Source organism: Chroicocephalus ridibundus, chromosome 4 (genome assembly GCF_963924245.1).
Source record: "Chroicocephalus ridibundus chromosome 4, bChrRid1.1, whole genome shotgun sequence".
In the NCBI taxonomy this organism is placed as follows: domain Eukaryota; kingdom Metazoa; phylum Chordata; class Aves; order Charadriiformes; family Laridae; genus Chroicocephalus; species Chroicocephalus ridibundus.
In genome coordinates this window covers 69,780,982-69,796,351 of record NC_086287.1, presented here as the reverse complement: position 1 = coordinate 69,796,351, position 15,370 = coordinate 69,780,982, and the positions used below count along the sequence as shown (strand labels likewise).

The window sequence follows — 15,370 nt, the reverse complement described above, 5'->3', positions numbered from 1 at the left end:
AAGGGGGGGTGCAAGGAAAAGGGGGTGCAAGGGAAAGGAGGGCGCAGAGGGTGTGCAAGGGAAGGGGGTGCAAAAGAAAAGGGGGGTGCAGAAGGGGTGTGAGGGAAAGGGGGGTACATAGGGGGTGCAAGGGAAGGGGGTGCAAGGGAAAGGGGGGTGCAAGTGGTGCAAGGGAAAAGGGGGTGCAAGGGAAAGGAGGGTACAGAGGGGGTGCAAAGGAAAGAGGGGTGCAAGGGAAGAGGGGTGCAAAAGAAAGGGGGGTGCAGAAGGGGTGCGAGGGAAGGGGGTGCAAAGGGGGTGCAAGGGAAGGGGTGCAAAGGAAAGGGGGGTGTAAGGGAAAGGAGGGTAAGGGAAGGGGGGGTGCAAGGGAAGGGGGTGCAAAGGAAAGGGGGATGCAGAAGGGGTGCAAGGGAAAGAAGGGTACGGAGGGGGTGAAAGGGAAAGGGGTGCAAAGGAAAGGGGGGTGGAAGGGAAGGGGGGGTGCAGAAGGGGTGGAAGGGAAGGGGTGCAAAGGAAAGGGGAGTGCGGAAGGGAAGGGGGGTGCAGAAGGGGTGGAAGGGAAGGGGGGGTGCAGAAGGGGTGCAAGGGAAGGGTTGCAAAGGAAAGGGGGGTGCGGAAGGGAAGGGGGGTGCAGAAGGGGTGCAAGGGAAGGGGTGCAAAGGAAAGGGGGGTGCAAGGGAAGGGGGGGAGGGGGGGTGCAGGGCAGCAGCCGGGCGGGGGTGAGATCCTGACACTTTCCGCCTGGGCCGTGGGAGCGGCATTTCCCTCCGTGCCCGGCGGGGGGGGCCCTTGCGCGGCGCCCGGCACGGCCCGGGGCGGGGCCCTGCGGGGGCGGCTCCGCGCTCCCCCCGCCGCCACCGCCCCAGAAATGCCGGGTGGGGGGGGTGGCCCCTCCCGAGACCGCTCCGCCCCGTCCGGTGCAGGTGCTCCTGGTGGGGGGGAAAGACCCGTGCTCGCCCCCCGGCTTCCTGTGCAAACTCAGGGTAGGCCCCCCCCCCCCCAAACCTTTGCCCCGGGGTGGGGGTCCCCAGGGCACCCCCCCTTTGTACCTTCCTGGGACCTCCCCGCTTTGTCCTTCCCCTTTGCGCACCCCCGGGTGGCTTTTCCCAGGGTGCCCCCCTCTTTGTACCCGCCCCTCTGTGCACCCCCCGGGGTGGCGGTCCCCAGGATACCCCCTCTTTCTCCCCCCCCACCTCTTTTGTGCATCGCCGGGTAGCGGTCCCCGGGGTAGCCCCCCTTGGTACCCACCCCTTTGTGCATGCCCGGGGTGGAAGTCCTCAGGGTACCCCCATTGCACCTTCCTGGGGTCTCCCCACTTTGTATCCCCCCCCCCCCCCGCCTTTTGCATGCCCCTCTGTGCATCCCTGGGGGTGGGGGTCCTCAGGGTACTCCCCTCTTTGTACCCTCCCCGAGGCGTGTGCATCCCCAAGGCGGTTATCCCCAGGACACCCTCCCCCTTGTCGCACCCATGGCTGACGGCCCCCGGGGTACCCCCTTTGCACCTTCCTGGGGTCTCTCCGCTCTGTAGCCCCCCTTGTCGCGCCCCCGGGTGGCGGTCCCCGGGACACCCCCCCTTTTCTACCCTTCCCTTGTCGCAGCCCCGGGTGGCGGTCCCCGGGACACCCCCCCCGCTCCCCCTTGTCGCGCCCCCGGGTGGCAGTCCCCGGGGCACACACCCCCCCCCTCCCCTTGTCGCAGCCCCGGGTGGCGGTCCCCGGGGCACACACACCCCCCTCCCCTTGTCGCGCCCCCGGGGGCACCCCGCCTTGTCGTAGCCCCGGGTGGCAGTCCCTGGGACGCCGCCTCGGACACCCCCCCCGCTCCCCCCCGCCGGGTGACGGGGCTCCGCTCCCGCCCCACGCGTGGGCGGCCCCTCCGCGTCCCCTCCCCGTCCCGCCGGTAGCTCGGCCCCGGGGCGGAGGCGGAACCCGGTGCCCATCCCCGCCGCGGCGGTCTGTGTGTGTGTGTGTGTGTGTGTGTGTCCCACCCCGTCCCCGTGTGCCCTGCAGCCCCGCCGCGATGTCGCGGCCGCTGTCGGACCAGGAGCGGCGAAAGCAGATCAGCATCCGCGGGATCGTGGGCGCCGAGAGCGTGGCCGAGCTGAAGCGGGGCTTCAACCGCCACCTCCACTTCACCCTGGTCAAGGACCGCAATGTGGCCACCCCCCGCGACTACTACTTCGCCCTGGCCCACACCGTGCGGGACCACCTGGTGGGCCGCTGGATCCGCACCCAGCAGTACTACTATGAGAAGGACCCCAAGGTGGGAGCCGGGGGATGCTGGGGGGGGGACACGACACACGGGACACCCCTCCTTGCAGGGGAGGGGGTGGAGGGTGGCGGGAGCCCCCCTTTGGCTTCCCCAAAGTGGGTCTTTGCGTTATGGCTGGGGTGGGAATTTGCACAACCACCGTAAGCCCTTCGGGTGCAAACCCTCCCTCTGTGAACGCACAGAAAACGGGGGGGGGGCTCGGTTTTTCTTGGGATTGGGGATATTTCCCCCACTAAGTTTGCCAAGCGTGGGGCGGGGGACTGGACTTTCACAAGCGAGGCCACTGTCCTTTGCTTTGCAAAACAAACAGAGCAGCGGGGCGCAGGGCATGGGGACAGCGTGTGTTGTCCCGCGGCGCTGGCGTGGGTGCGGTCTGCCCAAAGCAGCCACAAAGCCTTCTAAGGGCAATTAGTCAAAGGGCTTAAACGAAGCTGGAGCCAGCCACAAGCAGGTCTTGTTCCAGACCACCATCCCGAGCCGGGGGGCGGGGGGAAAAGTCCGGTTTGTGCAGGAGCTTCTGTCCTGCGCCGGGGCTCTGGCTGCCGCAGGATTAAGGAATAATCCCCTCCTGACACCTGGACGGCCCCGTCACCTCCAATTTTCTCCCTGGGAGGGTGGCCCTGCCAACACCTTCTGGGACCATGCCAGGCCCTGGTAGCTCAACCCTCCCGCTCTGTCATGTAGGGGGAAGGAAAAAAAAAGAGATGAGGCTCTTCCAGGGCTTGAATTTGAAGGCTCTTTGGTACAGCTGAGCCACGCTGGGTCCCGTCTGCCCGGTGCTGCTGCCTCCAGCTCTGCTGGGACCAAACCAGTAAGCCCAACAGATCCCTCCCAGTGCACCCCGTCGCTGTGGGTTGCCATCGCCCTGCTCCCGCGCAGGTCCTGGGGGAACCTGTCAAGTCAGCGATGTCCTCCAGCCTAAATCCTTCCTTAAAACCTGCCGGTGCTGACGCCGGGCAGCGGCTTACACAAGCCTCAGTGTTACTGGCCGCATCCTGCACCCATCCTGTCAGCTACGTGCTCCCGAGCCCCCCGGGGACAGCGGAGGAAGCCTGTGTCCCCAAGGCTGTCGCCGCCTGCGCCTGGCCATGGTGGCTTGCTGGGTTTTCCGGTTGCTTTGCAGATCGGGGTGACGTTAGGAAACGGCTCCTCTTTAAAGTTTAACTTTGTACTGCCGCCGGCATGCTCGGGGTCACCCTCCCAGGGCTCGCCCTGCTCTCGGACGGGGCTTCTCCAAACAAAACGGCCTCGGCGTTCCCCTCTTCCCGGCTTGGGAAATAGCAACGGTGGGAGAGCGGGGCGGGGGCTGCGGGGCACGGCCACCTCCAAGGAGCCCCAGCCCTCGAATTCCCGGTGCAAACCACCCTGCTGTGTTGAGCGTCAGGGTTTTTCCCATCTTGTTTTGAGGTAACGCCCAATACCAGCTTCTGGGGTCCAGGGGAGCCTCCTCCAGCCCTGGAGAAGGTGACGAGGGGATGGTTTTCTCTTTCAGAGAATTTACTACCTCTCCCTGGAGTTTTACATGGGGCGGACGCTGCAGAACACCATGATTAACCTGGGGCTGCAGAATGCCTGCGACGAAGCCGTCTACCAGGTGAGCATCCCAGGGGTTGGCGGGGACCCAGACCGGGAGGCTCCGTGCTCTCTGGCTCCTGGAGATGTTCGTGTTTTATCACGTTGGCTGCAAAACGCTCCCCGAGCCGCAGGCGATGCCTTAGCAGGAAAATGCTGCTCCAGAACCAGCTCTGGAAAGGCCTGGGGCTGCAGCCAGTGCTTGCAGCCTGTCGGGGCTGCCCAGCCCGGCGGCTGTGTACCGAGGGATGCGGCAGGGTGCTGCCGAGTACCGGTGAGATGGAAGGTCGTAGCATCAGAGAATGGTTGGGGTTGGAAGGAACCTTAAAGACCATCCAGTGCCACCCCCTGCCCTGGGCAGGGACACCTCCCACCAGACCAGGTTGCTCCAAGCCCCGTCCAACCTGGCTTGGAATGCTCCCAGGGACAGGGCATCTCCCACCTCTCTGGGCAACCTGGGCCAGGGGCCCACCACCCTCACAGCCAAGAATTTCTTCCTCACATCTCATCTAAATCTCCCCTCTTTCAGTTTAAAACCACTCCCCCTCGTCCCATGGCTCCCCTCCCTGATCCAGAGTCCCTCCCCAGCTTTCCTGGAGCCCCTTTAGGGACTGGAAGGGGCTGGAAGGTCTCCGCGGAGCCTTCTCTTCTCCAGGCTGAACCCCCCCAGCTCTCTCAGCCTGTCCTCACAGCAGAGGGGCTCCAGCCCTCCCAGCATCTCCGGGGCCTCCTCTGGCCCCGCTCCAACAGCTCCGTGTCCTTCTGCTGTTGGTGCCCCAGCGCTGGAGGCAGCACTGCAGGGGGGTCTCCCCAGAGCAGAGGGGCAGAATCCCCCCCCTCACCCTGCTGCCCACGCTCCTGGGGATGCAGGGGACTTTCTGGGCTGCCAGCGCACGGTGCCGGCTCGTGTTGAGTTTCTCATCAACCGAGGCCAAGCCTGTAACCTGCAGGGAAGCTCCTGGTTGTATAGACGAGGCCGTTAATAGCTATCATCAGTGGCAGAGGGGATTAAAACCTTGTCCTAACTCAACCCCGGCGTGACGCTGGCACCGTGTGGCACTTGGGTTATCAAAGGTTTTGGGGTGGCTGCTTCCCCCGGGCCCTGCGCTTCCATCCCTCGTGACCAACACCACGGTGCGTGGCTGGGGTCGCACAACAGCTGGAGCAGCTTTTGAGCAAACGCATTCAAAGGAGAGGAAGTTATATTTTTATCTGTCCACCTGGCAGCGAGGGCAGCGGGGCCAGGGCAGAGGGGGAGAGCCGGGGATGCTTGCCGGTGGCAGCCCCGGGGACGCGGAAGGTGCGAGGTCATTTGGAAATCTTGTTTTGCAGCCATGGCAGGTAAAGCTCTGGAGGGGAAATCCTCCTTACTGCCTACGCTGGGGCCCCCCCGGGACGTAAATGCCAAATCTTTCTAAAATAAGAGGCTTGGCATAATATAAGTCATTTAAGATGTTTCTGTAGACATTCGGGGCTGTTGGTGAAATTCGGAGCTGTGCAGCCCGGTGCCACGGAACACCGGCGAGGCTGCCACCGGTGCTGGTGTTTGTGTCCGGCCAGTTCGGGAGAAGCCGCTGCCCGCTTACACAGGAGCGGTGCAGGGTCCTGCCCTCCCGCGAGGGTGGCGCTGGGACTGGAGCCGTCCCCGCTTGCTGTGACCATGGGACATTGGGGCGGGGATGTCAGACTGAGGGGTTTCCACGGGAAAAGGTGGCTCAGCCTTAACAAGGCACCGTGTTGTTTCCCACTGAGCTGCCCCGGGGAGCTTTGCATAGGCAAAACCTCTTCTTCCCACAGCATCCCAGGCTGGAAACTTTTAAATTTCCTCCTAAAAGTGGTGTAGCTGCTTCTCTGGGCGTCTCTGCTAAAGGGCGATGCCTGGAGCCAGGGGGATGGGCATGGGGGTGCCTGCCCCAGGGACGGGGGGGTGCTAGGGGAGCAGGAACAGGGCGCTGGGGTGTGGAGGGAGGGAATGATCCCTGGGAGACCTGCAGGAAATGTCTGGGTCCACGAGAGCAGCTCCCTGGTTATGCCTGTGTGGGGGCACCCCCAAGAGCTTGTCCACGGCAAGGTGGAAAGCCACCCACATGCTGGATCATGGAGATGCTGGGAGGGCTGGAGCCCCTCTGCTGGGAGGACAGGCTGAGAGAGCTGGGGGGGTTCAGCCTGGAGAAGAAAAGGCTCCGCGGAGACCTTCCAGCCCCTTCCAGTCCCTAAAGGGGCTCCAGGAAAGCTGGGGAGGGACTCTGGATCAGGGAGGGGAGCCATGGGACGAGGGGGAATAGTATTAAACTGGAAGAGGGGAGATTTAGGTGAGATGTGAGGAAGAAATTCTTGGCTGTGAGGGTGGTGAGCCCCTGGCCCAGGTTGCCCAGAGAAGCTGTGGCTGCCCCATCCCTGGAGGTGTTCAAGGCCAGGTTGGACGGGGCTTGGAGCAACCTGGTCTGGTGGGAGGTGTCCCTGCCCAGGGCAGGGGGTGGCACTGGATGGTCTTTAAGATCCCTTCCCACCCAAACCATGTCACATGTGTCCCTTGTAAAGGCTGGTGGAGTGACTTAAACACCACAGCTGGTCCCTGTCACAATGTGGAGCGGCAGTGGAAGGGGAGAGGGGCTGCTTTGGGTGCAAATCACAGCGTCCCACCTGCAGGGATGAGTCTTGCAGGCTTGGATGCCTTTCCACCCCTCCTGGAGCCCACCTGCACGGGGGGACGGCGGTGGCGGGCATTGAGCAGCACTCAGGGGTGTGTGCCAGCAGTGCCTCCCCCCATAGGGCTGGGCAGCCTGAGAGCCCCCAGCCCATCACCTTCTCCTTCTCATCTGTAGCTTGGGCTGGACATGGAAGAGCTGGAGGAAATCGAGGAGGATGCCGGTCTTGGCAACGGCGGTCTCGGCAGGCTTGCCGGTGAGTGAGTCTCCCCAAAAAAGGGTCTCGCCTGGGTGGTGGCACCCTAGAGCCTTTGCATCCACTGCAGGGGGTACCTAACCCTGGCGGGGGGGTTATTGTTCCAGCCTTTCCTTGCACAGCGGGAGAGGTGCTGGGGGGCTGGCAAGTGAGCGGTGGCGGCCGGTGGCCCTGGCTCGTGGCCCTGCGGGGTAGCTGCTTGCAGCCACAGGCTCTCCATGGGGGAGGAGGACTCGTGGTGGAAGTGCAGCTCACCACTCTTCTCGCTCCCTCCAGCCTGCTTCCTCGACTCCATGGCCACGCTGGGGCTGGCAGCCTACGGCTACGGCATCCGCTATGAGTACGGCATCTTCAACCAGAAGATCCGGGACGGGTGGCAGGTATGGACAGAGGCGTGCAGCCCTTTTCTTCCCCCGGCACAGCCGAAGCCCCCAGTCCAGCCTCCCACTTAGGTCTGGCCGAGATCGGGGCGTACAGATGCGCTCCCGTAGCTCAGAGACTGCTGGAGCCGGAGTTGGTGCTGCGATATTTAAAACTTGTCAGATGTTTTCTCCAACGAGTTTAAACCTCTTAAATCAGTGCGAGCACACAGCATCCCTCCCTGTGGTGGGGGTGCTCATCCTTCATCCTGGCTGGCTCCAGCATGCGGAGCTGGGGATCCGTCACAGTTCCCACTCCAGCCCGTTAGTGGCCCGGTGCAGCAGTGTGGAGGGGGGAGCGGATCCTCCCCGTTAATTAGCAAAAAGCCATGAATCATCAGCGTGACAGCCTCTCCTCCTGAGCGGGGCTTGTGCGGAAGCCTGCCCATGTCACATCCCTGCTCCTGGCCAGGTGGGGATGGTGGGGGGAAGTCCGGGGGAGACCAGATCCAGCCCCTCTCCCTCAGCCTGGCTTCTGCTGCTGGACGCCAGGGTTAAAGCATCAGAGGGTGGAAGGGGCTGTTTCGTAAATGCGATGGGAAATGTGGCGTGGGTCGGCAAAACCCTTGGTGGGAGATAACCCCAAACACCCGGTGGGCCCCTGCGAGCATCTCCCAAAAGCTGTACCTACAGCCGGCACTGTGAAATCGCATTCCCCGGCTGCTGCGTCTTAATGGGGCTGGTCTCCCCCCAGCCCTCGCGCAATGTCCCTGCCACCCAGCGCTGTGACCTGGCTGTGCCAAAGGCGGTGTCTCACCCAGGGTCTCCCCTGTTGCAGCCCTGTCGGGGTAGGGAATGAGCCTGCTTCGTTAGCCAGCCTGTAGGCTGAGATTGAAACTCTAACTAAGGGGGCATCCCCACCTCCTTGTCCCCATCCATCGCCCCTCCAGCAGGGATGCCCCCTGGGATTCAGGGTGGTCAGGGCCCTGCCTCCAGTCTTGGAGCGCTGAAATCCAGGTTTAGGGCAGGGTCTGAAGCATCATCCCCTTTACCACGAGCAGCCAGAGCCTTTCCCGGCCATCCTCCACGTGGCGCTACCCAGGGAGGTCCCTGGGGCTGGGTCGCCCCGTCACCGCTCTCCCTCCCTCTGGCAGGTGGAAGAAGCGGATGACTGGCTCCGGCACGGCAACCCCTGGGAGAAAGCCCGTCCCGAGTACATGCTGCCTGTGCACTTCTACGGCCGGGTGGAGCATGGTGCCACCGGTGCCAAGTGGGTTGACACCCAGGTATGGGCTGGGGCCGGCGTGTGGGGAACTCCCCATGCGTGTGGCTTGTCCCATCGCCTGGGGGGCTCTCGCTGGGGCAGAGACCCAGGCGTGGGTCCTGCTGGGGAGGGTTGCACTGGTGCGGCTCCTTTGCTGGTGTGGAAGAGGCAGCAGTGGAGGAAACTGGGGAGGAGATGGACATAGGGATGGGGGCAGCCAACCTCTGAAATTCTTGGCTGTGAGGGTGGTGAGCCCCTGGCCCAGGTTGCCCAGAGAAGCTGTGGCTGCCCCATCCCTGGAGGGGTTCAAGGCCAGGCTGGACGGGGTTTGGAGCAACCTGGTCTGGTGGGAGGTGTTCCTGCCCATGGGATCGTGGATTGATCTTTAAAGGTCCCTTCCAACCCAAACCATTCTATGCCCTCAAGTACCCCCAGCAGGTCTGCGTTGCAATGCGCAGCCCGGCATGACAGCTTAAATTAAGGTTCTCCTGACCCTCTCAAGCCTCTCTCCATCCCCTGAGAGCTTCTGGTGAGCACCAGCCACCAGACAGACCCGGGGGAGCTGGGGTGTCCCCGGGGCAGGGGCTGGGGGGTACCAAGCACGTCCCCATGCATGTCACCCTGTGAAGGTGGATGCAACCCCGAGTTCACTCCTGCGGGAGGGTGTGTGGGATGGCAGGGGGGTGGCGGGACGCCAGCCGGGGGCACAGCCTGGCTCCAGCTGCCCTGCCGATGTCCTAGGTGGTGCTGGCGCTGCCCTACGATACCCCCGTGCCCGGGTACATGAACAACACCGTCAACACCATGCGCCTGTGGTCGGCTCGGGCACCCAACGACTTCAACCTGCGGGACTGTAAGTGGGTGCTGGTGGGGTGCCACCCGGGACGGGGCAGAGGCGGCGGAGGGGGGGTCCCACACCCACCTTACCCCTCTGCTCTTTCCCAGTCAACGTCGGAGACTACATCCAGGCCGTGCTGGACAGAAACCTGGCGGAGAACATATCCCGCGTCCTCTACCCCAACGACAACGTGAGTCACGACGCAAAGCTGGGGGGATGTCCCCGCTTTTGGGGGTGGCTAAAGGTTGCGCAGGCGGGGCGTGAAGTGGAGCGGCCCCTCGCCCCAGGATGTTGCAGAGATGCTTTAGGTTGTGTTTGAAGCTGCCTGTAGTGCTTGGGTGGGGATTGCTGCCTCTCGCCAGCGCTGCCTGGGGCTGCAGCGGAGACGGGCTCGCTCCCAGGCAAATCCGGTGCTCAGCACGGCGAGGGGAAGGAGTGAGGGGAAGGGGGTGAGCACGTCCTGCTGCAGAAATGTTCCTTGAGTCTCAGACTAGAACATGAAGGCGAACTGGTGAACGCTGCTGACATTTCCCTTGCAGCCCTGGCACCGGAGTTTGCGCCTCAAATTGCCCTTTAACACCCCAAAGCTCTTGCGGGTGTCCCTGCCGTGCTGCACGCTGGCAGGCACGGAGGTGCAGTGGGAGGTACAGCCCTTCCCTGGCTAAAAAACAAGCTGCGGAGCTGGGGAAGAAGGCAGAGAGCGGCTCTCCTTGCTCTGCAGCCTGTTTTGGGCTGGCCCCGGTGGGTTGGGTTTTTTTTTCCCTATATAAAATCCTACTCCAGCCTTCCCAGCTGGTGAGGAGAGCTGGGGGCTCCGCAGCTCCCGCGGTGAGGTCGCTTCCTGCGGGTCCTCCTGGCAGACCAGTGGGTTGATGTTTTGTGCTGCTTGAATGGGGGTTTTAATTCATGTCTTAGAAATAGCTCCTAGGTGTTACAGTCCTTTCCCGTTGCCCTGGTACCTTTCCTCGCGGCTGAAACATTCAAACCAGGGAGAACAGGTTTTGACAATGCTTTGCGGGGGAGCGGATTTACACCTCTGTTTGTACCAGCACATCTCAAACCCTGGTAGTGGAATCTGGAAAGTGAGAAGATGTTGGAGTTAGAGCTGCTGCCGGCACCGGGGCTGGGGGAAGCACTGGGGAAGTCACACTGTGGTGGATGGGTCCCCGGCGGTGCCACCCTGCAGTGTCCCGCTCCTCTGCTCACAGTTCTTCGAGGGGAAGGAGCTGCGGCTGAAGCAGGAGTACTTCGTCGTGGCTGCCACCCTCCAGGACATCATACGTCGCTTCAAAGCATCCAAATTCGGGAGCACGGACAGTGTCCGAACCGTGTTTGATTCCTTCCCTGACCAGGTACAAGCCAGGGTTGCTCTGACATGTGCCTTGGAGCTCGTTTCGATGCCTCCCAGATGCGCACCCAGGGGCTGGAGGGGTTCTGTGGACCCTCCGTGGGTGCCTGTGCCTGGCTGGCTTGCGCGGTGGGATGCCCGCATGCCCCCCACACGTCCCCCATGTGCCACCCCTGCTCTCCCCACAGGTTGCCATCCAGCTGAATGACACGCACCCCGCCATGGCCATCCCTGAGCTGATGAGGATTTTTGTGGATATCGAGAAGCTGCCATGGAACACGGTAAGGAGAACCCGACCTGGCCCCTGGGCCCCCTCCACCTGCACCCGCAGCGGAGGAGCTGGGGAACCAGTTTTGTAGCTGCTGGTGGCCTGGGGAGCGATGGGGAGCAGTTGGGTTGGGTTTAACCGGTATGGACTTGGAGGAGCCGGCTCGGCCATGCTGCAGGTCATGGTGGGAGGACCACACGTGGGTGCTGGCACCCACCTGGGGCTGCCTCCACCCTGGCCACTCAGCACCAGCTCCCCCCCACCCCCGCCACCTCCCCGGCAGGCCTGGGACATCACCAAGAGGACCTTCGCCTACACCAACCACACAGTGCTCCCCGAAGCCCTGGAGCGCTGGCCGGTGGACCTGGTGGAGAAGCTGCTCCCCAGACACCTGCAGATCATCTACGAGATCAATCAGAGACACCTGGATGTAAGTGCCTTGGTGTGGCTCTGGAGAGGGGGACGTTGTGCTGTCGGGACACACATTGTGCTGTCGGGATCAGGGGGATGCACAAAGGGATGATGTCGGGTGCGTGACTGGGTAGTTCTGGCTGCTATTTTGGGAGGCTGGTGTGTAGGAACGCCCTTCCCACCAGTGTATCGCCATCCCACAGTTAGTGGCTGTTCTAAAGGCTTCACTGGTTGCTCCAGGGACTTACCTGTTGGCATTTCTTTGCTCTCCAAGTGCTAAATTTATCCTGGAGAAGGATGAGGTTGAGGGTACAAAGGAGATGGTGGTTTGGCCTCCGGGTTTGGCAGCACAAGGCTTTTGCCAAAACGGCCTCGCTGGCCAAGCGTGTGTCCACAAGCCCCTCTCTTTGGGGGCTTGGGGCGTCCTGTCCAGAGATGTCCATGCTGGGGAAGGGCACCCTTTGGAGGGGATTTGCACCCTCACTCTGAAGTAAAAGCCACCCCTCTGGCTGGTGTTGAATGCACTGGGGACATCGCTGTGGCACCCTCTTTGGGAGCCATGGTGTGGGACATAGCTAAATGCCAGCACCGCTCACCACCTCTCCGGCCTCCACCGGCAGCACATCGCGTCCCTCTTCCCTAACGACATGGACCGGCTGCGGAGGATGTCCCTGATAGAGGAGGGAGGCACCAAGAGGATCAACATGGCCCACCTCTGCATCGTCGGCTCCCACGCTGTCAACGGCGTGGCGAAAATCCACTCCGAAATAGTCAAGACGCAAGTGTAAGCATGGGGGAGGGAGGTGGTGGTGGGGTCACCTTTGGCTTGGAAGTGGTGGTGGTGCCCCCAGGTGGGCGAGCCTGAAGCCGTCCCCTCCTCATCCTCGCAGCTTCGAGGACTTTGCAGCGCTGGAGCCGGAGAAGTTTCAGAACAAGACCAACGGCATCACCCCGCGGCGCTGGCTCCTGCTCTGCAACCCGGGGCTGGCAGAGCTCATCGCAGAGGTAACGCTGGCCCCCAACCTTTCCCGAGTCACCTGAGTCCCCCCACTCCTCCTTGCCGGGCGGGAGCAGCATTGCCTGATGAAGGTGGCCATCCCCATCCCCCATGGTCAGCAAGTGCCCGTGCTCCTGTTGCAGAAAATCGGGGAGGACTACGTGCGGGACCTGAGCCAGCTGACAAAGCTGCATGAGTTTGTGGACGACGACCTCTTCATCCGGGAGGTGGCCAAAGTGAAGCAGGTGAGGGGTGTAGGCAGGGGGAGGTGGGGGGCGGGACACAGGCCGGGGGAGCACAGGCCGGGGGCTGACAACGGTCCCTGCCCTTGCCCAGGAGAACAAGGTGAAGTTCGCGCTCTACCTGGAGAAGGAGTACAAGGTGAAGATCAACCCTTCCTCCATGTTCGACGTGCACGTGAAGAGGATCCACGAGTACAAGCGGCAGCTGATGAACTGCCTCCACATCATCACCATGTACAACCGTAAGCTACCGCATGCCCCGAGGGGACAGGCTGCCCTGGGAGTGCACGAGCATCCCTTTCCCCCGGGGCTGCAGCCAAAACAGAGGGTGACACCACGCTGCTGTCTTCTCCAGTCATCAGGAGGGATCCTGCAAAGCTGTTTGTGCCGAGGACAGTGATCATCGGGGGCAAGGCAAGTTGGGCCAGGAGTTTTGGGCGTTTTGGAGGAAGTCCTTGAAGATGGCCTAGGGGATTTGGGTGCAGATGTTCTTATGGGGTTGTGTCCCTGAAGGCCTCTGGGAAGCCCTGAGGCAGCACTTGTTGGCTTCAACCCAAGCAAGGTTCTCCTGCCAGAACCTTGGGCATGCAAGCCCACAAAAACTTGGAGGCACAACACGAGTTCGATGAGGGATGGGATCAGGGCTGAGCCAGTGCTTCCCTGGGCATGTGGAAGCTGGGTCATCCTCACCTGCCCCTGGCACCACCCCTCCGGGCTCACCTGTGGCTTTTCTCCTAGGCTGCCCCAGGGTATCACATGGCTAAAATGATCATCAAGCTCATTAACGCTGTGGCTCATGTGGTGAACAACGACCCTGTTGTGGGGAGCAAGCTGAAGGTCATCTTCCTAGAGAACTACAGGGTCTCGCTGGCAGAGAAAGGTAGCCCACGTGGGGCACGCTGTGGGGAGGGGATGTCTGCCCCATGGCTGTCCACCAGCCCATGGCTCCATCATTGTGAGGCAGCAGATCTAACATCCTTCGGCCTGATACAAGCCCAAATCTGGTCACCATGAGCCCTTTGTGTCGGTGTGTTTTGTTGGCAGTGATCCCTGCTACCGACCTGTCGGAGCAGATCTCCACGGCGGGCACCGAGGCATCGGGTACAGGGAACATGAAGTTCATGCTGAACGGGGCTCTGACCATCGGCACCATGGATGGAGCCAACGTGGAAATGGCTGAGGAGGCTGGAGAGGAAAACCTGTTCATCTTTGGCATGAGGGTGGAGGACGTTGCGGAGCTGGATAGGGAAGGGTGAGGGCTGGGTATGCCCTGGGGGTGCTGCCACGGGCAGCTTTAGCAGCACCGTCTCATACCAACCCTTCCCCACCAGGTACAACGCCCAGAAATACTACAATGAGCTCCCTGAGTTGCAGCAAGCTGTTGACCAGATTGAAAGTGGCTTCTTCTCCCCAAAGGAGCCCGACCTCTTCAAAGACGTGGTCAACATGCTCTTCCACCATGACCGGTGAGGCCTGGGATGTCATCCACCCCCCTGGGTTGGGTCTCTCCACCAAACTCCTGGTGCCTGTGCACCAACTGTCCACCCGCGGGCTGATAAGGTCCCATCTTCTGGCCCTGATGTTGTGCATGTGGAAGAGCAATTGATGCTCCACGGGTACAAGAGGTTCTCCGTGTACAGCATTTCACGCTTGCCACATTAAAGCCTGGGGTACATTAAGGCCGAGACACGTTTGGGTGCACAGCCCTTGCCAGGTGATAGCTGCTTCTAGGGTATCTCAAAGGCTTTCTTGGCCAGAGCACTAAGCAGCCACGGGCATTTGCAGCGGGAGATGTTTTCCCGGTGAACTGATGCAGGATGTGCCCTCCTGAGGCACCTGTCCAGCCCGGGACGCAGCTCCTGGGCTTGGGGAGGATGAATTCCTCCAAAGCGTTTGTGTTGGAGGAAGCCCCAGATCTGGCAGCTGGAGCCCCATGCCCCGCAGCCACTGGCCACCACCGCACTCCCACACACGCGTTTCTGCTGTCACTGACTCCCCCTTTCTCCACCGATGCAGGTTTAAAGTCTTTGCAGACTACGAGGCTTATGTGAAATGCCAGGAGAAGGTCAGCGAGCTGTACCTGGTGAGTACCAGCAGGGGGACAAGGCTGGGGAGCTGCGATGGGGGCACAACATCCCATCCAGAGAAAGGGATCTGGTGGGGCTGTGTATGTAGATGGCCTCCCGGCTGTGCTGCTGCAGGGGGTCCCTGGTTGAAAGCCGCTTTCGCGACCACTATGGCACCCATGGGTGCAAGTCTGGCCGCAGCATCCCACCACTCTCCTTGCAGAACTCCAAGGCATGGACCAAGATGGTCATCAGGAACATCGCGGCGGCCGGCAAGTTCTCCAGCGACCGCACCATTAAGGAATATGCCCGGGACATCTGGCACGTGGAACCCTCCGACCTGAAGATCCCACCACCCAACGAGCCCCGGGATGCGGTCGAGGACAAGACCCCCAACGGCACGGCGGCGTAGGGACATGGAGCTGGGGGCCGTGGGCACGTGCGCTGTAAAATTGTCTCTGCTGTCTAGTCTCTGTGTTGCTGCCGCTGGCTTTCCTACGGATGGGGAAGGGGGGGGATTTTTATAACGTAAGTGTCATTTGGAAAGCGAAAACACATCACCCGGTTGCTTGCATAGGTGCTAAAAATAAAAGTGCCCTTGGGGGCCAAAGGGCCTAAAATTAGGGCATAAATTTCTCCGCTGACGGAGAAAGAGAGAGGGCGGAGGGGGAGCTGCTGGGGCTCAGTGCACGACGGTGAGGGGGGAAGCACAGCTGGCCCCAGCTCTCTGAGCCCTGGCGGGCGACGCTGAAGCAGGACTTGGGGGGGTGCAGCTCTCGCCAGCCCCAAGGCATCAGTGTTTTGGGGGGGGTGGAGTTAAGGGGTGTTTG

The 15,370-nt window shown here is 62.0% G+C and overlaps 1 protein-coding gene across 1 annotated transcript; it reads left to right on the top strand.

The window, feature by feature from the left end:
• Positions 1 to 1,920: 1,920 nt before the first annotated feature.
• Positions 1,921 to 15,367, top strand: PYGL (glycogen phosphorylase L). The gene is made up of 20 exons (XM_063333827.1): positions 1,921 to 2,262; positions 3,764 to 3,865; positions 6,669 to 6,747; positions 7,024 to 7,127; positions 8,261 to 8,392; positions 9,112 to 9,223; positions 9,316 to 9,398; positions 10,417 to 10,560; positions 10,745 to 10,837; positions 11,108 to 11,254; positions 11,856 to 12,019; positions 12,126 to 12,240; positions 12,376 to 12,477; positions 12,569 to 12,716; positions 12,830 to 12,888; positions 13,213 to 13,354; positions 13,519 to 13,726; positions 13,806 to 13,940; positions 14,491 to 14,557; positions 14,764 to 15,367. Exons 1-20 carry the CDS (start codon positions 2,020 to 2,022, stop codon positions 14,950 to 14,952), a joined length of 2,568 nt encoding a protein of 855 aa, XP_063189897.1. The 5' UTR covers positions 1,921 to 2,019; the 3' UTR covers positions 14,953 to 15,367.
• Positions 15,368 to 15,370: the final 3 nt, after the last annotated feature.